This window comes from Silene latifolia, chromosome 2, assembly GCF_048544455.1.
Source record: "Silene latifolia isolate original U9 population chromosome 2, ASM4854445v1, whole genome shotgun sequence".
NCBI classification, from domain to species: Eukaryota; Viridiplantae; Streptophyta; class Magnoliopsida; order Caryophyllales; family Caryophyllaceae; genus Silene; species Silene latifolia.
In genome coordinates this window covers 192,568,120-192,595,250 of record NC_133527.1, presented here as the reverse complement: position 1 = coordinate 192,595,250, position 27,131 = coordinate 192,568,120, and the positions used below count along the sequence as shown (strand labels likewise).

At 36.5% G+C, this 27,131-nt stretch overlaps 4 protein-coding genes and 1 long non-coding RNA gene across 7 annotated transcripts; 4 read left to right on the top strand and 1 right to left on the bottom strand.

Moving 5' to 3' along the window:
- Window positions 1-43: 43 nt before the first annotated feature.
- On the top strand, window positions 44-7,715 carry LOC141644085 (cell division control protein 48 homolog B). 2 transcript variants are annotated; one of them, XM_074453528.1, is made up of 12 exons: window positions 44-245; window positions 400-444; window positions 1,063-1,118; window positions 1,494-1,643; window positions 2,236-2,340; window positions 3,067-3,166; window positions 3,285-3,566; window positions 4,006-4,175; window positions 5,162-5,290; window positions 5,738-5,825; window positions 6,058-6,135; window positions 7,175-7,715. In XM_074453528.1, exons 1-12 carry the CDS (start codon window positions 117-119, stop codon window positions 7,643-7,645), a joined length of 1,803 nt encoding a protein of 600 aa, XP_074309629.1. In that variant the 5' UTR covers window positions 44-116; the 3' UTR covers window positions 7,646-7,715. The 2 variants fall into 2 exon arrangements, with proteins under 2 accessions (XP_074309629.1, XP_074309630.1); XM_074453529.1 differs by having other exon boundaries at window positions 93-245; window positions 400-439.
- Window positions 7,716-11,617: 3,902 nt separating this feature from the next.
- On the top strand, window positions 11,618-12,453 carry LOC141641854 (uncharacterized). Its single transcript, XM_074450501.1, has 2 exons — window positions 11,618-11,850; window positions 11,907-12,453. The coding sequence occupies exons 1-2, from the start codon at window positions 11,618-11,620 to the stop codon at window positions 12,451-12,453; spliced, it is 780 nt and encodes a 259-aa protein (XP_074306602.1).
- A 1,009-nt stretch (window positions 12,454-13,462) lies between these two features.
- Window positions 13,463-15,463, top strand: LOC141644084 (protein SPIRAL1-like 1). 2 transcript variants are annotated; one of them, XM_074453526.1, is made up of 3 exons: window positions 13,463-13,628; window positions 14,580-14,858; window positions 15,200-15,463. In XM_074453526.1, the coding sequence occupies exons 2-3, from the start codon at window positions 14,592-14,594 to the stop codon at window positions 15,278-15,280; spliced, it is 348 nt and encodes a 115-aa protein (XP_074309627.1). In that variant the 5' UTR covers window positions 13,463-13,628; window positions 14,580-14,591; the 3' UTR covers window positions 15,281-15,463. The 2 variants fall into 2 exon arrangements, with proteins under 2 accessions (XP_074309627.1, XP_074309628.1); XM_074453527.1 differs by having other exon boundaries at window positions 13,478-13,565.
- Window positions 15,464-15,614: 151 nt separating this feature from the next.
- On the bottom strand, window positions 15,615-18,731 carry LOC141644083 (ubiquinone biosynthesis protein COQ4 homolog, mitochondrial). Its single transcript, XM_074453525.1, has 3 exons — window positions 18,590-18,731; window positions 17,283-17,482; window positions 15,615-16,383 (listed from the first exon to the last, which is right to left on the bottom strand). Exons 2-3 carry the CDS (start codon window positions 17,463-17,465, stop codon window positions 15,880-15,882), a joined length of 687 nt encoding a protein of 228 aa, XP_074309626.1. The 5' UTR covers window positions 17,466-17,482; window positions 18,590-18,731; the 3' UTR covers window positions 15,615-15,879.
- Window positions 18,732-23,526: 4,795 nt separating this feature from the next.
- LOC141632164 (uncharacterized) lies at window positions 23,527-26,873 on the top strand. Its single transcript, XR_012537764.1, has 3 exons — window positions 23,527-23,594; window positions 24,053-24,103; window positions 25,911-26,873. It is a non-coding gene; the product is annotated as an uncharacterized LOC141632164 (long non-coding RNA).
- The last annotated feature ends 258 nt before the right edge of the window (window positions 26,874-27,131 follow it).

Genomic DNA, 27,131 nt, shown 5'->3' with positions numbered 1-27,131 from the left:
GAGATTTGAACCTTGGTCGTAATTATTACGTCTCATGACTTTGCCCGTTAAACCTTGACCAAAGACAATTACCCTTTTGTTTTGCGTTCCGCAACATTTGCTGGTGCGAAATAAAAATGGAGAGCAATAGTGAATGGAGAGCAGAAGAAGCCATTGCAGGAAACAGTGAAGCACTTGAAGCTCTCAGAGAACTAATTATTTACCCACTTCACTATTCTTCTCATGCTCAACTCCTTGGTCTCAAAGTATTCTTCTTTTTCCCCCCTCTCGTTTTAAGTTTAAGACGGATATGCCCGTCTTAAACAGGAATTTGCGCTTGTCTTTTTTTTTTTTTTTTTTTTTTTTTTTTTTAATGTATAATTTCTTTCTTAAACTATAAAGTTATGATCTTTTTTGCAGTGGAGACGTGGGTTGTTGCTCTATGGTCCTCCTGGTACTGGTAAAGTATGTTCCTTCGTTTTTTTATATTTGTTTTCATATTTAATGGATTACTTACTGTTGACCGTGGACACCCCGGTTTATATTTAACGGGTAAAGACTGTTTTAGCCAATAATTGTTGATTGATCGTTTGATTAAGTTGTTGTGAATTTTCATTAAATTGGGTTGATTAATTATGTATCCAAGGGCGGAGCCAGAAATGAAATTTTTGGGTAGCAAACTTTCTTCTTGTAGTTTAATATCTTTGCTAACGCCTCATATTCGAAGATTTTCGGATAGTGGGAATCGATAATTTTAACTATTTTTTGAGGATTTGGGGGTAGCGAGTGCCTTGAATCCGTTTTGTAATGCTGAAAAGCTGGATATGTAGTATGGTGAATTGGGATACTCGTAAAAAAATTAATTGTGTTTTTGAAATAGGAATTTGTGAAGAAAGAATTGTCTTTTTATTTCCATTTGCAAGTGAAAAACTTAACTGTCTGAGGCTGGCAGTATGCCTTTATGTGCTAGCTAGGGTTGTTCTAGTAAATTGATGTCCTGTTACTATAATTACTTGTTCTTGAAAGAAATCGAGCTAGTGCATTGAAATTTATGTTCTATGTTGTGTTTTGTTTGTATTGCAGACGAGTTTGGTGCGTGCGGTGGTCAAGGAATGTGATGCCAGGCTGACTGTGATCAGGTTGTTCATAATTATTTTTGTCATCCCGCACCACCATGGAAGCAACATTTCCATTATCATTAAACATTCAATATTCTTTGGCTTTGGAATATGATTGAATAAAGTATAGGGGCTCATTAAAATGTCTGAGCTTCATATGTTGTAAAATAGCAGTCACTCAATAGAATTTAGGATATAATTTCCGTCGTATGCTCATTCATATTCCCAAAAACATCTTAGTGCAGGGAGTAAGGTTGCTCTGTTGCATACATCCTACCTACGTATTCTGACAATATAATTTGTTGATATCGTTGGGAGCAAATGTCTGAACTTGTGGGTATTATGATTTATGTTGTTGATTTTCCATCATCTTATCTGCACTTGCTTTGCCTGCAGTCCACATACTGTTCATAGAGCACATGTAGGAGAAAGTGAGAAAGTCCTCCGAGAGGCTTTTATGGAGGCATCTTCTCATGCAGAGTCAGGCAAGCCTTCAGTTATTTTTATAGATGAGATTGATGCTCTCTGTCCTCGTCGCAATTCTAGGTATGTGAAGTTGTATGCAGTTATGCATATACATCTATGGAAATATTTAGTAATTTCACCCCAAAAAATGAATGATAGTATTACATTACGAGAAGTGAAAAGCTGTTCTTTTTTTTTTTTTTGAAAGGAATGTATATTTTCACTCTAGATAGCACCTTCTTGTTATTCTATTGTTAAGTCCATATATATTTGGAATTTGACATTTTGATTTTGGACTGGTAAATAAATATTTTCTAGAACTTCCTAGCCTAACCTACTGGGCCACTATGCCTGTTGGCAAGTTAATTTTTGTTTCTCAAAGGTTAAATATATTCAAGGGGTTTGGATAAATATGTTGTCGAAAATTCAATTTGGAGACGAGTCTAATTTCGCTGTTGTTGGGATATCTCACTTGAGTTTAATTACGCCAAATGGTAGCAGATGAAATTCATGACCAAGGGTGGCGTAATTGTTGTATAAGAGTCTTGCCTGTTTATGAAGAATAACTCATAGAGTTAGAAGCGTTAAACTTGAATTATCTTGCTCGTGATAGCCTTGGTATGATTGATTTTTTTTATATATGCCGAATATCATTGGGACATGTCAAATGCAGAAGGGAACAAGATGCTCGTTTGGCTTCTCAACTCCTTACACTTATGGACTCCAATCAGGCCACATCATCTGTACCCCCTTTTGTTGTGGTCGCATCAACTAACAGGTTGTTCTTCATACTGGTATCCACTCTTATATTGCATGCCTAGTTTTTTATACATACATTACATTCTAATCTCTTAATCTATTGTAGCTTCTTATGCTGTTGTCGAGTCATCTTTTTCACAAGTGACAGATAGTGAAATAGCAATGTATTAAATGTTCAATTATCTCTTCGTGATTTTATTAGTATGAATGCTTTTGTATGTGGTGCTGTTGTAAGCTGAAATACAAAGTGCTGATAAAGTCATTGACCAGTGGTTGTACTCATTACGTAGGTTCCAACCCGTTAGCATCAAACCTGCCTTTGTGGTTCCCTTTACCCTAAAAAGAATCTTCAAAACCGGGAAATTTGCTAACTCCTGTCCTTTAAACTGGTTTGTTTGAGATAGTAATAGGGGAATCCTAAATCCCAGTTGATGTCGAATATAGCTAAGCAACTCCTCTTTTGCATCTCATTGGCTTATTGTTCATTTTCATCCCGTTTGATAGTCTACCCCAAATCATAGTGTGTTTCAGCTTGGTCAAGCTGTGTGTTAGCCTACCCCAAAGCATAGTGTGTTTCAGCTCTCCAATTTATTTGTTCTCTCTGCCGTTATTTAATTTTAGCTCTGTATGGAGCTGTGTTTGAACTTTTGGCCTGAAAATTTGGATTTTGTTTCTGATCTTTTATTTGGTAAATCTATAAATTAAATTCACATATTTGGCTAACACTAATTGCTGATGTCAAAAGGGTTGACGCTATTGACCCAGCACTGAGGAGATCAGGACGTTTTGATACTGAAATTGAAGTTTCAACTCCAAATGAGCATGAGCGCCTACAGATCCTGCTGGTGAGCCTGGCTCTTGATCCACTTACATTTCATTCTTAATGTAGAGATGTTTGGCCATAAATTATTTTTCGCCATGAAAGGACTAAGGCTGTGTTGCTTGTCGTCGTTTTTATTGCAGCTTTACAGTAGAAAGCTTAGACTTGACTCTGGTGTCAACTTGCAAGCATTAGCTGCCTCATGTAATGGATACGTCGGGGCTGATTTGGAAGCTCTATGTCGTGAGGCCGCAATGTCTGCTGTACAAAGAGCAACTCAATCTAGTGACGATGGTTTATGGTGCATCATAGAAGATGACTGGAAGGTTGCAAAGTCTATTGTGGGTCCAAGCATTACAAGAGGTGTGACGGTTGATATACCAAATGTGTCTTGGGATGATATTGGAGGCCTAAATGATTTGAAGGTTGGTGCACTATGACCAATGTTTTTCTAAGTGTAAGAGTGACCTGAAGTAGATGATGAGTCGGAATAAAGATGAATGTTAAGTTGCATTTATGGTCTGATAAAGAACTGAATTAAACTCAGGATAGTAAGTTTCACTACGGGGAAGAGAATGGAGCTTTAGGCTTTAAGAGCATCAATCAATGACCATTTTGGATGATAATTATTTCGAGATGTTAGAAGAACATACATGATCCCTGAGAAGGAGAACAAAGTAGTTTATTTTTTGTGTCATGTTGCACGACTGATTTTAGACAATATATGTTTCACAAACTGTTGTAGCCTGTAGGTATCTGGTGACATTCAAACTAATTTTACAAACAAGAAGTGTTTATTACGGGCTTAGGACTAATTTCAGGACATTGTGTTTGTTTTTGATGTGTTCCTCGGATGGTTTGCAGAAAAAGCTTCAGCAGGCAGTTGAGTGGCCTATTAAACATTCTTCTGCATTTTCAAGGATGGGCATATCTCCCATGCGAGGAATTCTTCTTCATGGACCTCCTGGATGTTCAAAAACAACCCTCGCTAAAGCTGCAGCCCATGCAGCTCAAGCTTCCTTTTTCTCACTTAGGTAACTTTTAACAGTGCTTTTTCCCTTTTACGGTGGATTTTCTCATTGATGTAATAGCGTTCACTATTAGAAGATAGTAACCAGATGGAATGATGCTTGGGTTTTGCTTATATGTTACTCCTATTTGCATTATGACTTGGTAAGATTGAAGTTGTTGATGTTGCGCCATAGTAGACACGTAAATACACAGCAATAACATTATTCCATTGCCGCAAAGACTCTCACCCATGGCAAGGTGTGGTGGGTAAGATTTTATGCCAATCGACCCCTCTGTTCTTCTTCAGCACATATAGGATGTTTCTAAATGATCAATAATTAAAAAGAATTTGCACCCATTGGTTGTTACTTCATAACATAAGAAGTGCAGAGTGCAGACGCTTTAGTGAACCATTCATTGACTCTTTGTAGACCTACATATAAGCCAATTTTAAGTGCAGACGCCTTTTAATTTATGCTGTAAGAGTTTTGAGAGGAGGGTTAATTGAATATGATCTTGCTTCTTTCTCGTGTAGGCTCTAAAATTTTGACACCATTCTGAAGTCATCTCTTTATTACTTTTTTGTATGGTCATGTGGTTTAGTCTAACTTAAACTGGGACCGGGAGTAATTTTGAAGAATGAACCCACATTAAGCATTTTGTTCCTCAACTGTAAGGAGACTACAACAATATCTTCAATGTAATAGGGCACATTCATATTGCATTTGTGAAGCTAGTCAAGCTACTAGGAATATTTGACGTCAAGGGAGACTACCATGTTGCCGATTGTTTTTCGTCTACACTTAGTCCATGACAATATGACATACAATATTAAGGATACAATTCTTTGAAAAAAAAAAAAAATTTGAGGCAGTTTCTGAGATTTTATTTTTCATGGTTTTTTTTTTGTCATTTTCCTTTGAAATAGTCCACCTTTTCACATTTCTTTTCCCTTTTCGGAGTCTTGTACTATAGTTGTGTTCTCATTATGTTGGTTTACTTCGAACAGTGGTGCGGAATTATATTCAATGTACGTTGGAGAGGGTGAGGCTTTGTTGCGGCACACATTCCGGAGAGCAAGGCTTGCAGCACCAAGCATTTTGTTTTTTGACGAGGCAGATGTCATTGCGGGAAGGAGGTTGATCTCTATATAATACGGAGTATATGTATACTAGCTTTTGCTGGAATTGTTTGTTTAATATGTGCATCACTAAAAATTTTGAATGTCTACTTGTTACGGCATCCTCAAATTTAGACTAGGCACTTAATTTAATGCAAATATATACGCCATAAAGATATCTCGAAATAGTGATTTCAGCACTGATATCCCGACCATTTTGCATGGTAATTGCAGTCAGAAGACTGAGAACTATGAAAATGGTGGTGATATATAGAGCGGTGAAGTGCAGTCAGAAGTCTCAGAACTAAAGTGATGACTTTTTTATTTTATTTTTTTTTCCCTCGTGGGTTCTTTCCTAGGGAGGTCTTTTTTCGCATTTTCCTCTGTTGTGTTAGCTGTGTAACATGCAATCTTTTTATTACAATGTCAAACTCAAAAATTTTAATGGTGATTGTTCAATTGCAGAGGTGGGACTGCAAGTGGCAATATTTCAGTTGGCGAGAGGCTTTTGTCAACGTTGTTGACTGAAATGGACGGTTTGGAGCAGGCAAAAGTATGTAATAATCTTGGATTAATTAGATTTCATCTACATTCTACATATAGAAAGATTGTCACAAAACTAATCACACATTTTCTTGGAAATCAATTTGACTGGCAGAATACTCCTTAAGTGGACTTGATCATCGTCACACATTATTAGGACTGTGATGTACCTTTTTTTTTGTTTTCCAAATATCAGCCACTGAGGCAACTTATGTTTCCCGCCTCTATCTTGTATATTGCAGGGAATACTTGTACTGGCTGCCACAAATAGACCTCATGCAATTGATCCCGCTCTTATGCGCCCAGGGCGGTTTGATTTGGTAAATCAACTCTTTATCTCCTATGTGCAAAAAAATTACCTGTGCCTAGGCTGTCGGCTTCTGTAGTTGCATGTTAAATTGACCATGATAGGTGGACATCTGTGGTAGAATTAAATTTTAAACGTCAATGGGAATTGGCTAGATGTTTTTCCTCTGTTGAGATGATGGGGTTTGTTTTCATTTTTCAGCGGGGCCAAATGACTCACTATTCTTTGATTTGGATCATGATGGAATAACCAAAAAAAAAAAAAAAAAAAAAAAAAAAAAAACGGTAGTGTGTCTTAGTTATGGGCCATTGCATATTTGTCTAAGAGTCAGTGAGTGATCGAGGTATTTTGGTAATGTCGTTGTCGTCATTGCTGCTGTTGAGACACTGGGTTTCTAGTGTTTTTACCTTTGATTATGCCTGGACATGCCTCTCATTATTTAGAAAAGAAGGGGTTGGGCTTGGTCCAGAAAATGGGATTTGCAAGATTTGTGTAGAAACGACTCCAATGAGGCTCACCGAGCCTTTAGCAGTTTCGGAATTATGTAGGGCTTATATTTAATGTCTTAAGATTTATTCCCTTATGGGATATGCCAACTACGGAGTACTATGTTATCTAGGTGACTCAAAGGCTCGCAGTCTCGCACCATATACCTCATATGGCGGTGTTGTTTCAGATGTATGCTACCTTATTTAGTTAACAAATAGACTGTTGCCTTGCGAGTTGCGGCCTTTTTTGGCTAAATTGCATCGAACGACTGATACTTTGCAGTAAACTTAGTGAGCCATTTTTCTTTATCCTATGTAATCCAGATTAGCAAAATGGCTGCGCTTCTTTCTCTTGTGAAGTAACAGTTCTCGGCGCAATTTTCATCTTGGGTCATTCGGAAACAGCCTCTTTGTGTTTCTAACACAAGGGTAAGGCTGTGTACATCCGACCCCCCCCCCCCTACCCCGCAATTTGTGGGAGCCATTGAGGCACTGGGGTAATGTTGTTGTTGTTGTTGTATGTAATCCATTTTTCTGACCATTTACGGATTCGGCTCTGTTCAGGTACTATATGTACCACCCCCAGACCTCGAAGCTCGACATGAGATATTGAGAGTACATACAAGAAAAATGAAACTGGGATCCGATGTTGATCTGAAACAAGTAGCAGAAGAAACCGAATTTTTCACAGGGGCCGAGCTAGAAGGACTGTGTAGAGAAGCTGGAATTGTCGCTTTAAGAGAAGACATTTCTGCCACAATTGTGAATGATCGACATTTTCAGACTGTGAAAAGCTCTCTGAAGCCCGCTCTGACAGGGGAAGAAGTCGATAGGTACTCGAGATTCATGAAAAGTTCATCTTTGCAGTTGCATCAGGTCCAGCTCGAGACTGAACTGCCCACTAAAACCAAACCAAAAGGCTACGGTCCTGTAAGTGCGGTCACAGTTGGTGCTTTAAGCTTGGTCGTAGTAGCTGCTGCCAAGTATTTTTCTTATCGTAGTAGTATAAGCATATTTGGAGCAGCAGCTACCTGAACCCGAGAGTTTTTGGATCATGCACTATAATACTCAACCCATTTTTTTAATGATTAAAGAGATAGTGAGATACAAGATGAGACACGTAAATTGGGCGGAGAAGCTGGACTCAGAAGGAAAACGTTAGAAGCACACCGCATGTTGTTGCCCATACCATGGCCCATAGGCCAAACTAAAACAGTAATGAAATGCTAGATGCCAAATAAAGCACAAAAGAAAATAGTGGCCTACGTACTGGGATCCGATTCTTATGTTTTTCTCATGCTATCAAGAAAATCAGTAGGTCTCCCACCCTTCAGACGGCCATTTCCGTCTGAAGCCTTTAGGTAGGCTGTATGTGATCATTTTTAGTGAAAAAGTGACCATTTAAAAATGGTCACATCTGACCATAAAAAAGTGACTGATTAAAAATGGTCACATTTGACCATAAAATGGTCACATATGGCCCGTCTGAAGGTTTCAGACGGAAATGTTCGTCTGAAATGAGAATTTGTGCAAGAAAATAGAAGGTGGTTTTGTCCTAAGATAATTGAGTCGAATATGCTTTCTAGGCATTTTTCTTTTGTCCCATTTTCTATCTTAAAGTCATAATTTCATCGTCAACGGTTTAATCAACTGAGATGTATAAACAAATGATTAAAACCATTGTTGTCAGAATCCCGATTCGATCCTATGATTCTACGATTTTACGATCCAAAAATGCTTGACCGATTCCGGATCCTAGGATTCTATCATGTTTGTAGAATCTTACGATCCTATCTATTCGAAATTTCCTAGAGGTAGGATCATAATACGATTCTACGATCTTACGATCCTACGATCCAACTCCACAGTAAACATATTATATATAATATCGTAAAATCCAAATTTCATGTAATTTTTAGAAACATGTTCATGAAATGATACTAAACTTATTAATTATCAATATTTTGTGTATAAATAAGTGTTTTGAGCTTCAATTATATATTTTTACCAAATAAAAAACTATATTTAGTGAATTTGTATAATCTTACGATTCTACGATCCGATCCCACCGATTCGATTCTACCCTCCCCATCTATTCGAAGTAGAATCTCAATCCTAACAACATTGATTAGGAAAGGGATGTTATTTCCGACAAACATCATATTTGGACGTGACAAGCAGACCCCATAACAGAGAATCACTAACCAGAAGCAGTGAATCAGCACAGTCAGTCACTACTATCACGTTATTGCTGCTTCTTCCACCTTCTTTTTCTCCCTTTTCTTTCAATTTTCAAATAATTGTTCTAATTAATATTCTTTAATTTAATCCACCCATCTAAATATCTAATCAATCCTATTTATTAAAAGAACAACCACAGAGCTGATGTGTCAGTCTGTGGTTGAAAGTAGAATTTTTTTTTTGTTTAAAGAATGGTCCCACCCACGTTCAAGCCATCCTCTTTATTTACACAAAATCAGTCTGATAGAAGTATGTTTGATATTACTCATAATTTTAACTTGATTGTGATATAAAAAAGATCAACAGTAGAAAAAAAAATTAAATCCCACAAATTTTATAAACAATAACAGAAATAAACTTAATAAAATAGACGTAAGTAATAAATCTGTTCTTTTAAATGTTAATTTGCACATTTTGGTATATGTGAGTATGTGACAGAAAAAAAGAAAAAAATTACTAACGAAAAAAAAAGTATTTATTGGAAAAAAAAAAAAGTAATGCTATAATAATAATAATAATAATAATAATAATAATTTAAAACAATCACTAATATTGAAAAAAAAAAAAAACCTAAGGACATAAAAATGAAAACAATATTCAGAAATATTTTCTTAAAAAATGACATAAAAATCATTGATGACAACTTCAATAAATGATCATTAGATCTACACAATTCAAGAGTTTATGAGTAAACATTCATATGATTTTTTTTTTGAAATAAGGTTCAAAATAATTAAATATATTAAATTTGCATGAAAGGGAAAAATACCATAAAAATTATTTCATAGTCCGTATTAAAGATTGAAGAAATTGTTAGAGAATAAAAAAAAAAAAAATACACAATTTCCCGAGAAAAAAATGATCAAAAAAACGTGAATATCATCTGCAAAATGATCGAATTTACCAATTGAAAATGTGAGTATCATCTGCAAAATGATCGAATTCGTTGGCAAAAAGATCCATCCATGCTTTTCATGAATGAATTATCAAATTGTTTTGATTGAGGGTTATCTGAATAAGGGAAAAGAGGCGTTTAAGATTTCCGTGTATTTTGATTTAGTGAGACAAGCAAAAGGGGGCGGCAGAAGAGTACAATATGAAAATCATCAGGAAAGGAGAACTAAAGGTGGGGACTAGAAAGGGGAATTAGGGTTCAGGTCAAATAAGAAAGGGCTAATTTGTAAAGGCAGATGGAGTTAATTGGGCTTATTTCAGTTTGGGTCGATTATATTAGTTAGTTAGGTTTGTTTGGAAAATTTACAAATTACTATATACGTCTTAAGAATAAAACGGGTCAAATACATGTCACTTGCATCGATAAAGACAAGTTTTTTGCTAATATTTGGTCATTTTATTTTTGTCTTATCTATACGAGAGTATTAGCTATTTAACTCATCTTAAACTTGAGACGGATAGTGTTCGCCTTAAATGAAAATTTTTGAACAAATTATTTCAACAAATTAAGGTATAAATAACACGTACTGATTTTTCGGTCAAAATATAATTGATTTTTGGGCCAAAATATAATTGATTTTTAAAGTACTAAAACGAACATTTAATTATCATTTCAAATTTAGTATATCATATTCATATCTCAAAAATATTTGTGCCTTATATATTTTAAAATCACATTTATCATATACTTATTTTTAGTTTACCGAGTTAAATAGGAGGGTCGAGTTTCAACCTTAAATTAACAGATCGTTTTGAGTTTGGGAAATGGGTCATAGATCAAGATTTATGAGTCTATCTCGGCCCTGTAAAAAATGGTTGACTCGAATCGGGCTTATGTTCGAGTAATATTTTGATAGGCCTGACTAAGATGTGTTTATACCATGTTATAAATTGCATGAATAAATTAATGGGATCCATACACATTATTTCCGAAGTCCTTATTGTTACACTTCATTCATGGAGCTCTAATGGTGAGATTAAGGGTGATATTAAGTTAAAAAGGAAGCGGTATTTAGGTCCAATATTTCATTTTAAAAATGCACGGGTTAAAATTTCATTTTAAAAGTGCATGGGTCAAAATTTCATTTAAAAGTGCATGGGTCGAAATTTGTATTTTAAACGTGTTTGACTCACAATTTACATTTTAACATGTCTACTAATTAACAATTGGTACTAAATGAAAAACAGAATAAAATTTTCATTTTAAATGTACATGATCACACGAGTCAAAATTTTCATTTTAAACTAGCACGACTTCTACAAATAATGTCACGAGTTTGGAAAAATGAAAAACATGCCTTTTTCCGAATCATCCACACCTCATCCCGTGAACACGTTAGTATCCGACGAGCTATCTTATGACAAAGTTTCTTTAGGGGAAGAACATGTGCACCTTTTATCTTCCATGACTAACGAGCAAAGGGTCGTCTACAATGAGATAATAGACGCAGTCCGTAATAATCGCGGAGGTGTTTTCTTTGTATATGGATATGGAGGGACGGGTAAAACGTTTATTTGGCGAGCCTTATGTGCGGCTTTGAGAAGTAGAGGGCGGATTGTGATGGAGGGACGGGTAAAACGTTTATTTGGCGAGCCTTATGTGCGGCTTTGAGAAGTAGAGGGCGGATTGTGCTTCCTGTAGCATCCAGCGGCATTGCAGCTACCTTACTTCCCGGTTAAATAACTGTTCATTCGAGACTTAGTATCCCACTCAATGTAGTTGAAAATTCTACGTGTTCAAGGATTAAACCAGGAAGTGATTTCGCCGAACTCTTAATTGGGACAAAGCTTATTATATGGGACGAAGCACCAATGACGCACAGATATGCTTTCGAGGCTGTTGACAGAAGTTTAAGAGATGTCATGCGTTTTTCAAACGACGGAGATATCAATCAACCATTTGGTGGTAAGGTTGTCGTATTTGGAGATGCTTTTCGACAAATACTCCCCGTTATCCCTAATAAAGGCAGCAGATCGGAAATTGTGAATGTGTCACTACATATTTGTGGTCTACTTTGTGGTCAAATTTGTGGTCTACTTGCAAGGTACGAAAAAAATGCACGTTTTGAATTAACTATTTCATATTTCCATATGTAAAAAGTTACTTTACTTTATATGACCTCATAAAATACATATTTGTTTATTCATACAAGGTGTTGAAATTGACAAAAAACATGCGCCTTCGAGGCGGAGATTCGTGTTCCGAACTTGGTGAGATAAAGGAGTTTTCAGAATGGATACTAAAAGTTGGAGACGGGGTTGCTGGAGATCCAAATGACGGGGAAGTTGAATTAGAGTTGCCGAATGACATGTTGATTCAGCACACTGGAGATCCTATCGCTTCGATTGTAGATGTCATTTACCCATCCCTCGAGAATCAACTATCGAATCCCGAGTATCTTCAGGAGAGGGCCATCCTTTCACCTACACATGAGATCGTTGATTTGGTTAATGACTACGTATTATCTCAAATAGATGGAACAAAGAAAATTTACTTCAGCTCAGACGATGTTAGTAAAAATGAGAGTAATATTGGGGTCCGTGATTTGTACTCCACAGAATTTCTTAACTCTATTAAGTGCTCGGGGCTTCCAAATCACGAATTAAAGCTGAAGGTTGGTTATAGTTATGCTTCTTCGAAACATTGACCAATCTCGCGGATTGTGCAATGGCACTCGACTGATAGTGACAGATTTGGGATCACGTGTGATTAGAGCAGCAGTTTTATCGGGTATTCATAAGGGCGAAAAAGTGCATATTGCCCGTATTACACTTACTCCATCTGATTCCAGTAAATTTCCGGTACAGTTTGACAAAAAACAATTCCCTGTTGCAGTGTGTTTTGCAATGACAATAAATAAGAGCCAAGGACAGTCACTAGCACATGTTGGTCGGTGTTTACGCATGGTAAGCTCTATGTCGCTATTTCAAGAGTGATAAGCAAAAAAGGATTGAAGGTTCTGATTTGCGATAATGATAAACGCGTGTCCAATAGAACAAATAACGTAGTGTATAAAGAAGTTTTTGAGAAGTTATAGTTCAATTAACTTATGATTATACCCCATAACAGCTTTTTGTTGTACTTATTTCTTTCCAATATGTCTACTTTTATTAACTCTTAAAATTTTGAGAATTTATTTCCGTATTTTCAGAATTCTCAAATTGATATTACTATGAAAGAACATCCCCTATTAACAACACTACTTCTCAACCTTAAATAACAATCCCGTGCAATTTGCACGGGCATAAAACTAGTCATTATGTAAAGAGTAATCCTTTATTACCATCAAGTATAAAGATTATTACTCCTTTAATAGGATTAACATATACTATTCCATGGCAAATTCTCATTTCAGACAGGTGGTATTCGTTTGAAATTAAGATGGATAAAATGTAATTGATTTACGATAAATTGAACATTTCTTGATAAAGTGTTCCATTCTTTTTATTGTTAGAAAATGACTAATATCAATTGGTTTTTCCTAAGACGGTCATATTAAAACAGGTCATAATTTCACCTATATATAAATAAAGGAAATGAGACAAGTTTATTATCAATTCTAAATCATTTTATTTTTTATTTCGTCTATTTATTTAACTTGCTTCATATTTAAGAGTTTAAAAAATATACGTTTTTCAAAATTCTCGTCACATAGTATTATACGTTTTTCAAAATTCCCGTCCCATAATTGGAAAATAAAAATATATTATTTCCTTCCTATACAAATATCCCATTTGCCATTTCATAACATTGCCTCAGGTATCTCCTTCCTTTGCTTTCCCTCAACTTTCTCGCTTTCATCCATTTCTCAGATCTACCTAGGTACCCTTTTTTTAATTAATCTTTATTAATTTCGCTTCATTTCTTTTATATTTGTATGATTTCTGTTAATGTTATATGTTTGATTTATTCAAACAGTTTCAAATTTTGTAACTTTTTGCTTTTGCTCTATCTGTATGTATGATGATTGTTTAACTGCATTTATTTGTGTTAATAATTCTGGGTTTTATGAAAAATGAATCATGGAAATTGAAATTGTCGAATTTTCGCCGTTATAATTGTTACGTTTTTCCCTTTATTTTTGTTGCTGTTCATGTTATTTTTTTTTTTTTTGGATGAATTTTGATGATCAAATTTGCTGCAACTTATTTTATTTGAAGGGTCTTTGTTGTAATTCGGAAACAAGGGTGGGTAAGACTGCGTACATTCGATCCCCCTTAACCTGCAATTTGCCGGCGCCCTTGAGGGACTGGGGTAATGGTTGTTGGTTTGTTGAGGGTAGAACTTGCATTTTTTACCTTCTCTAGATCTGTGGTAAAAGATTCTTACCATTTCATATCTTGTTAGTTTGAGGAGTGATGTTGAGATGTGCATAGAAATTAAATGCTGAAGGAATCGGTTGTGATTCGTTGTTAATATCCAAAATTCCGAATTCTTTTGTAGACTGTAGACATTAAACAAGATGGTCTTTATCAGGTCTTTAATTTGCATGTCATTTAGAAATGTCGAAGTTGATCGATGCATTGGGTTTGAACAAGTACTATAAGAGTATAAGGTGATCTTCTCTGTGGGAGAGAAACATGTTTATTCTTTTCTCATCGTGCTGCACTTAGCGTCTTTCTGAGTTTTTGTATGCACTGACCCTGTCATAACCTCATGAGACGGTCTTGCAACCCATTAACATCATTATTAAATGAGGATTGGTCTGTGATTGTCTCGTACAAGATTCGCTCTTTCTCTATACTTAACTTGCGAAACAATGACCGTTGTTAGGGTTCATAACAAATGGGGCGTGGTGTCAGCAGTGGAGGTGGGCAGAGTTCCTTGGGCTACCTGTTTGGAAGCGGAGAACCTCCTAAGACTACAGCTCCAAAGCCTGCTTCTAACAATGCTCCATCAACGACTGTGAGAGAGGCACCTTCTGCGCCAGCAGAAAAGCCTGTCAGTCAATCTGTTGAGGCCAAGCAGTCTCCTGCTGTTCCTGCTGGGGTTAATAGGCCTACAAACAACTATCATCGTGCTGATGGTCAGAACACTGGCAACTTCATCACGGTAAGATTATTTCCATAATAGCTGTTGTCTCCTCGTCCTATGCAAGCCTCAAATTTCGATATACTGTTGACAGAAAAGAAAAAAAATTGCGGCCCCAAATGTCTGATGAAGACTTTTCAGCCACAATTTTCGGGTCCTTGGACTAATACTTGTGTGGCCAGCAAGAGTATTATTTTGTACTAATGATTTTGATTTAGTTATTGGAATTGTTCGACAACACGTTCAAATAGCATTTTCCTATATTGGCTACCAAAAATTTTATTGACTGGTTTGACGATGCATGTACTCCGTAATAGTTAACTCTTGGTTAGGTGAATGACTTGTTTGATTTACTCATGCAGGACCGACCCTCAACCAAGGTGCATGCTGCTCCTGGCGGTGGATCCTCTCTGGGTTATCTCTTTGGTGGTGGCAGTTCTTAAACTACTTCCGTTTTTCTGTCTTGAAAGGATGTTGCTATTTTTTTCTGGTATTGATGTAAGATTTACAAGTGAGTTACTGGGTTATGTAATGCAACTAATGTAAGTTGTAGATTTTCTGAGAAATTGATTTCGGAACCAATGCTTATGCTTGAAGTGAAAAAATGTCGTCAATTTTAATGGCCATGTAAGAATGCGTCTTCTAAGTAACGTTCTTCTCTGAGATTCATTCGAGTGCAGAACCACCAACTATCATTTCTGCAGCTCCGACTTAATGTCCTACTCAATAGTATTGCAAACCTGAAAAAAAAAATCTGTGACTTCATCCAAAACGATCGAGTAACAAGAAGCTGCTAAAGTCGCAGAAGAGAATTTTTTTTTTGAGGGAAAAAGTCGCAGAAGAGAATTTTCGACTTGTATAATAGTGTCATCGTATACAAATATAGTAATTCCAAAATAGGAGCTTCATTACAACTTATGAAGTGGCTACTCTAGATCAAGACGGTCACACGCCTTTATGTTTCTATGATCCAAAAACTATTCTAGTGACCTGAAATACACGTAACAAAAACACGGATTCTATGTCTTGAATGATGCGTAATTTAGCCTGATCTAGTTGGTAGAGGAGGGGCAGGAACGATCCCCCATTTCTGGCGAATAGTGTCCAAATCCTCGTCAAAGTGGCGCTCATAATACAAGCACATAAGATCTGAGCAATTCATTCCAGCACGGAGAGCCCAGGGAAAATAATGTTGAAAAAACAGGGATCTTTGTTTAGGATTGAATCTTGCTGAGCCTCCGATGACTGACATGAAGCACATTGGAAGCTGCATTTGTTGGAACTCTATGACCTTCAAAGCCGACTCGCCCATCAAGTTGGTAGGAAGCCCAAAGAGGGTGTGCCAAAAGTCGTGAACTTCTCTAGACCGCATTGCCACGTATGCTAGCTCCTCGGTATCCATGAATCGTACAGGTGGCCGGTCGTCTGGGGAGAAATTCCTGGACCCCATGAACTTCGCATAAGCTGCTCCGAAAGTGTTTTCAGGTAGGTCCCACGCGTGCCCAACATTTGCTGATATAACTCGTGGCCTTTCCAGGAGTACCGCCTGAATATATAGAAGGCATTAGATAAAGTCATTTAGAAATTACTAGGAACATCTCAACCACAAACCAAGGCATTTAAAATCTAACCAAGTTGGTTGATTCGAGTGGTAAATCCTGTGCGCCTCTCATCTCTTCACAAGTGGTTAGAGGTCCAATTCCTGACTCTTGTGAATGAAACCAACGGCGAGAGGTGTGCAGGTCGAGGATGCTAGTCAAGGCGAAAAAAAAAAAAAAAAAAAAAAAAAAACTAATAACTGATTCTCATTACATTAGGAATTGTAGGCCTAGAGATCAAAGAGCTGTCTATCCTGTTATTTAGAAATGTTATGACCACAACAGAAGTTTCAGAGCAGCAACATTAACTTAAATTTTAAAGGCTCATGGAAGCTCATCTAAGTAGCTAAGTTACAACAGACAACTTGTGAATGAAACCAAACATGGAATAAGTCCGCCTATAATTTGACACACGCACATACACAATGCTATGACCATAACACATGTTTTACGGCGATAATATCAAACTAAGTTGTTAGACACACACACACAACCAAATGCTATGACCATGCCATGTTAAGATCAAATTAAGTTGTTAGGGCACACCAAAGCTCCACTGAATAGTGAAGTTCCAACAGACAGAACTTGTGCTCTTCTAAGAGAAACCCACAAGATAGTCTGTTAGTTGTCCAAGAGGAGGAAGGTTAAACTGCTAAAACCGAAGACACAAGGAAAGAGCAAGTTACGTGAATAAAGAGCTACCATGATCGGCATTATATTCCAAAAAAGACTAGGCTAAATTTAGCATAAGAATGACAGCCGAACACCAAACATTTGACTAACCAATGAACATTTCAAACAAGATGAAAAATTGAAATTGGTCTGATACAGTAAACTACAAACATACTCTGCCTTCAGGATCCCTCTTCATCCTCTCAAGAACCCTTTCAAAAGCAGGCTTCCCAGTAGTCTCTCCCAAGGCCGCTATGAGGTCTGCTCTTCGTGGGTCTAATAATGCACCAAAGGCCGAACCAACAGCAACTGCAGCCTGCTGCCAGCCATTAAGCCGGACGCGAGCACCGCCTAGCATGGCTGCCAATTCAGTCACTGCAAGCCAAATGCCACTAACTTATCATTACTAGACGAAAATTATTATGTGGCAGATTATGTAACATACCGAAGGTGCAAAAAAAAAAAACATTTCTTGTGGAGATTTAGAGACCAAGAACAGGGATTTAGATCCATTTTCCTTCCAAATCTTCCAACCACGGAAAGGTTGAGTTATTAAAGAGGAAGTAAACTGAATTCCTCCATTTATCTTCCCTCCCCTTCTCCAATCCCATATCGAAAAAATAGATATAGTCCTCACCAATCCCTTGCTTCTCCAAATCATGTGTTATTTCAAGCTTAATACAACAGGTATTTCAACAAATGCATCTAACATTTCAAGCGAATCTTTAGCTAAATAGATTTGCCTAAATACTACTGTAAACTGCAACACAAAATGGATAGTCTAACCGCTCTGGGAAAAAATCGGAATTCAATGGAGCATGTTTGCCAATTGGACGTGGTATTTCGGAAGACAATGAATGTTAATAGAACAATTCATCATTAAACGTGAGTTCAAGTTGTAAACTTGAATGTGGAACTATAAGGGTGATTTAATTCAATTGTTCGTCTAAGGATTGTTCATCCATTTCGGTATTCCTAAAGATTGGAGAATTTCCCTAGTTGGTTGCGCTATTTCCTTGTTTCGAACTCCTATCACCAAGAGGGCAAGATAACATGTCAACAAACGCCATCACAGAAAACAAACCAAGGATCCAATTCCCGTAATAACCTGTACTCTCTTTAATTCTAGGGGTTCTTAGCGTTTTTGAGAGGTGAATTATAATGAAACGTAAAGAATCTATTGAATATGAGAGAGTATAATACTGATGTCAAGATAAATTTACTCGAGCTTAAACCCTAAACTGAAAAGGTAAACATTCAAAATCTGGTCCAACTTGAAAATTAGCTCTCTAATCAACCAAAACCAATGCTCATAAGTTCAGAAAATGTATGCCTCATCTATATAAAAGTAGCCTTCAGCAGCAAATTGCAAAATGTGAAACGGAATATACAAACGCAAATCAATAAAGATCGTACCAAACATGAGCTATAAACTACAATAATAAAGCTAATAGTCGAATTAAAGGAGTTACGATGAATTACCTATAATCTAGGATGAAAAACGAGTTAGGAATCGTCACTAGAATCAGATAAAAGACATTTGTTTTCCCTTCTTGTTGCTTGCGTCGCTGCTCTCGTCCTCACCCTGATTTCTTTCTGTTTTTCTTTTTTATTTTAATGTTATAAGATATACAGTATAAACAATGGGCATTTGGGCTCTTCCTTACTTACTCGGCCCAACACCTCTACTCGGTCCAATCCGAGTTATGTCCTTTGTTTTTTTTTTCTAAACCGTCTTAACTTATTAATCTCGACTCATAAATATAATATAAAACATAAAATGCCAATTAAACTTTATAAAATTACGGGTATTACAACACCAACCCGTTCACTCTCATGTGCATCCACAACCACATCGGCACGCGCTGCGACGACCATCATGCCTCCTTGCACGTCACCCTCGGCCGACTCTGCCCCTTGTCTCCCCTCCTCGGCCACCACCAGATCCACCTCCTTGACATCCCAGCCACCCCTTCCTAATAAACTCTTCTTTTCACGGTCACTAATTTCATCAAATAAAACCTAATTTAATTTAATCTACTTAATTTGGTCCAAAAAAGTTAGTATATAATCATAAAGTTACGAATCATGGCTTAAATAAGAACTGATATTTATGGAGTATAATCAATAATTTATTGTGAATTTGATTAATTGAGATGAATAGTAAAAGAGATGATTTTTTTTTTCCCATTTCTTAAGGAGAAATGATAAATGATGGAAAAGTTGTGGTAAAATGTACACGAATAAGTAAAACTTGTATATGGATTAGCAACTACTCCCTTTATCCCACTGATAAAGAAAGGTAAACATATCACTTGGACGGAGGGGGTACATTTTTAATTTCCACCCCTTCAAAACAATGATTTGTGTAAATATTAAATAATGGTAGTAGCCAATACTATATATATATATATTTATTTCAGAAATCAAGGAACTTCTATGTAATTAAATAAATTTATACAAATTAATTATACTATGTAGTTTTTAATTGATAGCGTTGTGTGATGGACCTGAATAAGATATAGTTTTGGTTGAAATATAAATTTAGATAACATCAAAATCTGGTGATTTTCCTTTAAATATACATGCCCCACTTATGGTATTAATTATTATATAAAAATGTCAATTATTTAACATATACAAATATAATACCAATATGTTATATTTTGGAAACTATTAAAAAATAAATAAATCAAACTATATTTCCATAAAAATATAATATTCCATAGTTATCTAGATTTGATTTAATACATATATGTAATATGTTTATATAAATATATAAGCCTCTAAAAATTGCATGACTAAATAGTAAAAGTAATTATGTTAGTAGTGAAAAAAAATGTAGTAACATTGGATATATAATAAGATAGTAATCGCCCGCAAGGGTGGAGTCTAGTGGTTAAAACTTGGGTGAAAATCTCAAGAGACTCAGGTTCAAGCCTCTCCGATAGCAAAATCTTGTGGAGCATTGTTCATGCCTAATAGACTCCGAGCCTGTCACCCTCGAGTGGCTTACCTGGTATACGTGGTATACGTGGTTTGAAGGCTATCACCCCTCGAGTGGCTTACCTGCCCGAAGAAGGCTATCACATACACCCGAGGGTTTACCCAGTGTGCACCGGAGATGGAGACTGGAAATTTTCATTTTCCTTGGTCTTCTCTCCGGCATCTCCCATCTTCAATCCCTTTATACATATAACCACCTCTTCCCTTTTTCATGGTTGTGTAAACTCTTGTGTTATCTAGTCCTTTAATTGAAAAAGTGTCAATTTTTTCTTTAATTTTCTCCTTCTTAAAAACTCGACTTTAATTTACTCTCCATTTTAGCCTATAAGAGTTTATTTTAGTCAAATGTCTTAGTCAAATAAGGCTTGAATCAAAGATTTAATGGGGTGTTCAGTTGACTCTATTGGAATAGATTGAAATGGATTTGCTCCATTTCAATGTTTGGTTGGAGTAGTTTGGAATGAAGTTAAATACCCAATGGATTCTAACTCCATTCCAACCCCCCAGAAACTCATACCAAACTTCCCCCTTGGTATCAAATTTCATTCCTCCCTTCTGCAATTTTAAGATGAATCAAACAAGTTTCAAAATGAATTTAGAACCCCTACCATTATGGATTCATATTCCAATCCATTTCATTCCATGTTATTGAACCAAACGCCCCCTAAGAGTAATAATTCAAGAGCATCTTCAAATGGATTGTATCTAAATCAATGTTGATAGTAGAAATGTGGTTGAACTTTTGATCTTTTGGGATTTCTACAGAAATCTGAAATTATTGTTGAGAAAAAATAGAAACCTGGTTGAACTTTTGGATTACTACTGAAATCCGAAACTTTTGTTTTACTGAAATCTGAAGTTATATTTTCGTTACAATTTGGGATCTCTTTGTTTTCCCTTTAGAAATACTTGTTTTTTATGTTTATTTTCTTTATTATTCTTTATTTATTATTTATTTGTTGGGCTGTGAAATGACTTTTTTTTGGATTGAGAGTTTTCTCTTAAATGCCCTTTTATTATGTTCGATTCTTGGTTGTTTGAAAATCATGGATTTCCTTTTACCTTTCTCATCCGCAAGGATGACCCTAGTTTTTTTACCTTATAAAAAATAATAATTAGAAGTTATGCAACTTTAAAATAGTTTTATTTTATTAAAAATAAATTTAATTATAAATAAAGGTAGCTCAGAGTCGGGCATCAACACTAGTTATACCAAAAATACGTCCAATTGATACAATTATTTGTTTGGTGCAAACAATTGATAAAATTGATACAAATATACATGAGTGTAAGTAGACAATTTTGGAACTACCGAACTTGAATAAATCGACCCAACATTTGGATTGAGGAACCGAACTTAACCTCCCAAAATAATCTATCTATCTATACACCTTACTAAAATATGAGCAAGGCATGTTACTATTCCTAATGAATAGTGCTTTTTTGCTTGACTTTGCTTGACTTTGCGGCAGGCTTAAACTAATGGACTGGACATGCGCAGATTTAAGGAAGTAGCCCAATAATTTTAGTCGTTTTATGACACATCCGAAGCTTATCCTTTTTCTCTTACTTTTATTCTCGTCTCTCCCCACAGGCCACAAGTCCACAACCACACATTTCTCCTCCTTTTTTTTTTTTTCCTTCCTAAACTCTTTTTATTTCATCTCTCGTTCTCTCCCCATAACCACGCCTTTTCCCTGAAAACTTTCCAGGAAAAAATATGAATAGAAAACCTAAGGGTTTTTCCCATCTGTACCCCCGTGGTTTTCACTTTTCCCAACTGTACCCTCGCGTATCAGAGATTACTAATTGTGCCCTTAAACTTAATTAATAACTCCTATCCGTGACTAAACTTGGCTACTCCGTTTGTTTTGGCCGTTAAGTGCTACCATGGCACGCCTTATGCCAACATGGCTGCTTACATGGCATTATATCGACGGTTTTTCTAATTTATCGTCTCACTTATGTTTTATCGACTTTTAATTATTTGCAATGACCAAACTACCCTTATTATTTTCAGATTTCGAATCAAAATCGATCTAATTAAATCCAGAAAATTTCGCCCAAATCTTCTTCAAACCACCCTCTAACTCAGTCTTATTCAAACTCAGAAACCCGACTTCACATCGTTATTGAGCCCAAATCCTTAATCGCAGCATCCAGCACCCCAATTGCTTCACACAATAAATAACATGGATTTGGGGGTTAGGGTTTCAAGGGTACCTGAGAAAGACGCCGCAACAGTGAGCGAATGATATCGTCCTAATTTAGGACGGTTTAGCCCCGTCCTATTACCTTATTCCGACTCATTTTGTGTGCTTAATTGTCTAATAAGCTCATTTAATTACTAATTTATACTCCCTCCAATTTCATTTATTGTTCCCCTTTCTTTTTAGCATAAGAAATAAGGGAATCAATTTGGACCACACAATACACATGACCCCACAACAAATTGATTTTGGACCACACAAAGTTGTCCAAAAAAGGAAAGAGGGAACAATAAAGAAAACGGATGGAAAGGAAAAGAGGAACAATAAATGAAATTGGAGGGAGTAATAATTAGTCGTATTAATTTATAACTAATAATTAATTGTATTTATGTATAATATTAGTATTATTATTATTATATTAATTTAATGTGCATGCAAGACGGGAAAGTGAGGCGGAAGAGCAAGACGGGATTATGAGAAGAAATGGCGGAGGTGAAAATAGGCCAAATCATGGAAAAATAAACTAACTAAAGGAGCAAACAAAATTTCAGACGGTCTTTGCTGAGCTTTTACTACCACCTCCGGCCACCGTGGCAGCCACCACTCACCACCACTCACCACCCTCCACTTCCAACATCACATCCCAACCATCCACGACCACCATGGACCACCGCAACAGCCACCACGAACCCTTCTTCCACCCCCGTCCGTAAACAATACAAACAACAACCATCTCATGCAACCATCTTTCAACCACCCACAACAGCCACCTCCAGCCACCGTGGACCTCACCTACGACCACCTACTGACCCACGGAGGCTGACAGAGGTGGGGCAGCAGAGTAAGGTAGGAGGCGGTTTGGGTTGAGGAATAGGATAGAGTGAAGAGGTTGGTGAGTGTGAATAAGGCGGGACATTGCAAATAATTAAAAGTCGATAAAGCGTGAGTGAGACGATAAATAAGAAAAACCGTCAATATAATGAAATTAAGGGTATGACTAGTGAATGGTAGAAGGGGTTTTAGTAATGCCATGTTGGCAGCCAAGTCATGCCTTGTTGGCGCATTAAGCGTGCCATGTTGGCAATTAACGACAACATTTGACGGAAAATTGGAGATTAGCCACGGTTGGGAACCATTAGATAAGCTTAGGGGTACAATTAGTAATCTCTGATACGCGAGGGTACAGTTGGGAAAAGTGAAAACCACGGGGGTATAGATGGGAAAATCCTAAAACCTAATGTCACCAAGAAACTCGCGCAAGTAATCAGAAGGTATTTTTTTACCACCCATGTTTCTTATTTTAATTTATGGGTTTGTTGTTTGATCTTTGGGTTTATTTATCTTGTTGGTAAGTATTGATTTTGATGGGTTTATTGTATGATATTGGGTTTTGTTTAACTTCTCTAGATCACCTCCATGCTTTTGCAAACCTAATTTGCCATTAATTGATACCACGATACTTGCTCTATGTTCTTCTCACTTATCCCTTTATCTTTAACTCCCTATCCATTTTGCTCAGTATAGTTATACATCGATAATTATTTCGGTCCAATCAAAGTTCAGAATACCGCCTTTTTCCTTTATTTTATGCCAGATCTTAGCTATAGCCTGCTTGTGACTTTCTCCATTTTTATTTTTGGCGTTTAATGTGAAGTTATCGTGTTGATGTTTTTTGGTTTAATGGGTGGTTTTGATTTTCTGTGCTAATTGATGTTTGTTATTATTTCAGATTACTCCCTACTCATAAGTCGGTCAACGATCTTCGTCGGGATCTACCGAGGTGTGTAATTAATTACTTTCTCCATGTGTCACCTTTTGAGTGTTCATTTGTTGATGATTAATGATCCAGTTTAGGCTCTGATTGATCAGTGTTCATTTGATTAATGTTTCGATTAGTCAACGTTTCTTGCAACTTTATTGCACTGCTAATTTGATATGTGCATTATAGCTTTCAGTTTACTTTGATTTTCGATTCCTTCGTTAGGTTATCTGGGTGCTTGACATCTGAAGACCTAGGCCTTCGTCATTATTTACGCTTTTATTGTTGTTTACTCTTTGCTCATAAAACCGCCTTCTATGGTTATATTCAGCAGGATCTTCACCCGGGGATTGATTTGTTTTATTTTGTGGCCCTTTTTTTAGCCATTTGCACCTCTCTTCAAAAATCGCTTAATTCAGCCCACGAAATCTATCATTGCATCACTTTGAAGGCTGACCTCTTTTGATTCTCCCTATTTGATTTGTTAGTCTATTGCATCTTGTCTACGTTTGCTTTATTTGACTGTAGTTTCGAATTTGGATTAGGGGGTTCGTGTTGTGCAGGATTTTAGCTGCATTTTAAAATCGCGTTTTGATAATTATTTTTGTCAAATCTGCTTTCAATCTTCACCTTGCAGAGGTAATGTCTCTTTTTGTACCATAGCTGTCATATCACTCACTTAGTCGAATTGTAAATCAAATCAAAATATTATGAAGTACGGAGTAGTATTTATCGTGTCAAAAATGATTTGGGTATTAGGGAGATATAGGAGTCAGGAGATATTTGCTTGTGGGAGTTGTTTGCGTTGTTTGGGGATTGGATTTTTTTTTTTTGGTGATGGTAATGTATGTTTTGAATATTGATGATTAAGTGTCGAAAATGATTTGGGTATTAGGGAAATCGTAGCGATTATTTGATGTAATTTAGCCCATTTGTTTGTTTTTGAGGTTGTTACATTTTTGTGTGTGTGCGCACGCGCTTGTGTAGATAGAGCGTCAACTGTTGAATGGAGTCCATTGCTTTAGTTTAGTGCAGTGTATTGTGTTTGATTCTCAAGACTCTCAACCATATTAACTATGTCATCGTGTTTTAGTAGTTATGTAGGGTAGAGATCAATCAGCTCAGTTCAACATTTTCTTACTTTTAGGTGAATACAGATAACTTTTGGCCATTTCTCTGATTTTGGTTCTTTTTTTGATTTGATAAAGGGTGGATGTGATGCTTTGAGTGAAAATAAGAAAGGCGTCTTGTCGATTACGAATTTTGAAATCTTTTAAATGGTGTTCCTCAGTGGGTTGTTTGCTTGTTTTTGGGACTTGTCGAATTTTGAAATCTTTTAAATGGTGTTCCTCAGTGGGTTGTTTGCCTGTTTTTGGGACTTGTCCACGTGAGATTTTTTTTAAGCTATTGTTTGACCCTTTGTTTTGATGGCGGGAGGTGGGAAATAACTCCCTTTGTTTGGTAAGCAAATTGGGATGGGGGGAAATGGAGGGATCAATTTTCCTGTCTAGAAGCCTAATTTAATCTATTCAGCACATAAAACATTTGGAAGGAAAATGACATAGTCCCATTCCCTATGTTTGTAGCTTGAGGAGGAGGAGGAAGCATGATTTTTCTCTCTTTATTGCCTATGTTTTTTGTTTGACTTGAGATAATGAAGCATGGGTGACAGCACCATAATTCAGTTAACTTTTATGTTTGTTTCTTTCGTTTCTTCGCGCATCAGTACTCATTTGCACAGTTGAGCATTTTCAATCATTTCCTTCTCGGTTACACTGGCAGAAAAGGATTACTCCTTTCTTTACTCTATCTTATTGCATATTTCCAGGCATGACGAATGCGCCAATGGACTCGACGCAAGCGACGAATGTGGGTCTTATTTTTCTCAGCCTATAAGGGGAAATGCTTTATGGTATCGTTGAGGGCTTGTTACCTTGTGTCTGGCTTCTTTTATGAGCTGGCGCTCTTATATCAATATTCAAAAGACATAAAAAACTTGAACTGTTACTGGATGCTAGGTACTGAAATTTACCAATTTGGCTGTTCAATTTATGCACATGATCATTAAGTGAACCGTCTTTTATCCACCTTTTTATGTGCATAAGTGCATTACAGAAACGGTATTGTGCTGACTGCCCTTTTCCTTGCTTGTGACCTGCTGTTCAATACTATAGGGAAAAAAGGGCTAAATGGATTCTTTAGAAGGTCTGTATTGGATTGCAACGTTGCTAATGTGTTGTATTTCACCAAAGGGGAACTTTCGTGAAAAAAATTGACTGAAAATTGACAGATCAGAGCGATTTGTGAAGGTGAAAAAAAGGTTTTCACTTCGCTTGTTTATGATTTCATTCCATTTTTCTTTTTGGCTTATTCCCGTTTGAATTGCACGTTGGTCAATGTGCAAAATGTGGCCTGGTAGTGCATGTATGGCGATATCAGTCTGGGTCAGTGATATGTTTGAGATGGTTGAAAAAGGGACAGATCTTCCACAACTAGCAACTCTTGTTGTAGTGTAAGCCTTCCTGTACTTGGATGCGTGTGCGATAAAGGACTGGTGAATCTCCAAAAGAAAAGGGAGTTCATGTCTTTTCTTGTGGTCTTGCCTTCACATGTACACTGTTGGTTAGGTTGTTCAGAAGTTTTGGGTTAAAATAAGAATGTAACTTCAGAGAACACAGCTTGTAAGTCAAATGGAGTATAGCTTTTCCTACTTGTACCATTTTTTATGACCACCTGTTTATCCAAAATCCGAAAGGCGCATAGCTTTAGACATTTGATGTATCATGTTGTCGGAGAAATGTTTTACTTAATGTATCTCTTATGTGTATCCGTAGTTTTGTATCCGACTCTGTTTCTTTTACTACCAAGTAAGATGTCAAATCTCGGATTCAGTTTTGATTTCAGCATTGCTCAAAGTGAATGTCGCTGATAACTGGCTCAAAATGAAAAGAAGTGTCAATTATCAAAACATTTGGAACTCAAATTATGGTATAATGTTCGCTTTGCTTTAAAATATTGTAATACAGTCATTGTTTGTGAGCCGGTCATA

Coding starts and splice junctions, on each gene's coding strand:
- LOC141644085 (XM_074453528.1), top strand. CDS start 117: ATGGAGAGCAATAGTGAATGGAGAGCAGAAGAAGCCATTGCAGGAAAC. Junction 3,167..3,284: donor AGCGCCTACAGATCCTGCTG/GTGAGCCTGGCT, acceptor TTTTTATTGCAG/CTTTACAGTAGAAAGCTTAG. Junction 5,826..6,057: donor ACGGTTTGGAGCAGGCAAAA/GTATGTAATAAT, acceptor TGTATATTGCAG/GGAATACTTGTACTGGCTGC.
- LOC141641854 (XM_074450501.1), top strand. CDS start 11,618: ATGACGCACAGATATGCTTTCGAGGCTGTTGACAGAAGTTTAAGAGAT. Junction 11,851..11,906: donor ATTTGTGGTCTACTTGCAAG/GTACGAAAAAAA, acceptor ATATGTAAAAAG/TTACTTTACTTTATATGACC.
- LOC141644084 (XM_074453526.1), top strand. CDS start 14,592: ATGGGGCGTGGTGTCAGCAGTGGAGGTGGGCAGAGTTCCTTGGGCTAC. Junction 14,859..15,199: donor ACACTGGCAACTTCATCACG/GTAAGATTATTT, acceptor TTACTCATGCAG/GACCGACCCTCAACCAAGGT.
- LOC141644083 (XM_074453525.1), bottom strand. CDS start 17,465: ATGCTAGGCGGTGCTCGCGTCCGGCTTAATGGCTGGCAGCAGGCTGCA. Junction 16,384..17,282: donor AGAGGGATCCTGAAGGCAGA/GTATGTTTGTAG, acceptor CTATATATTCAG/GCGGTACTCCTGGAAAGGCC.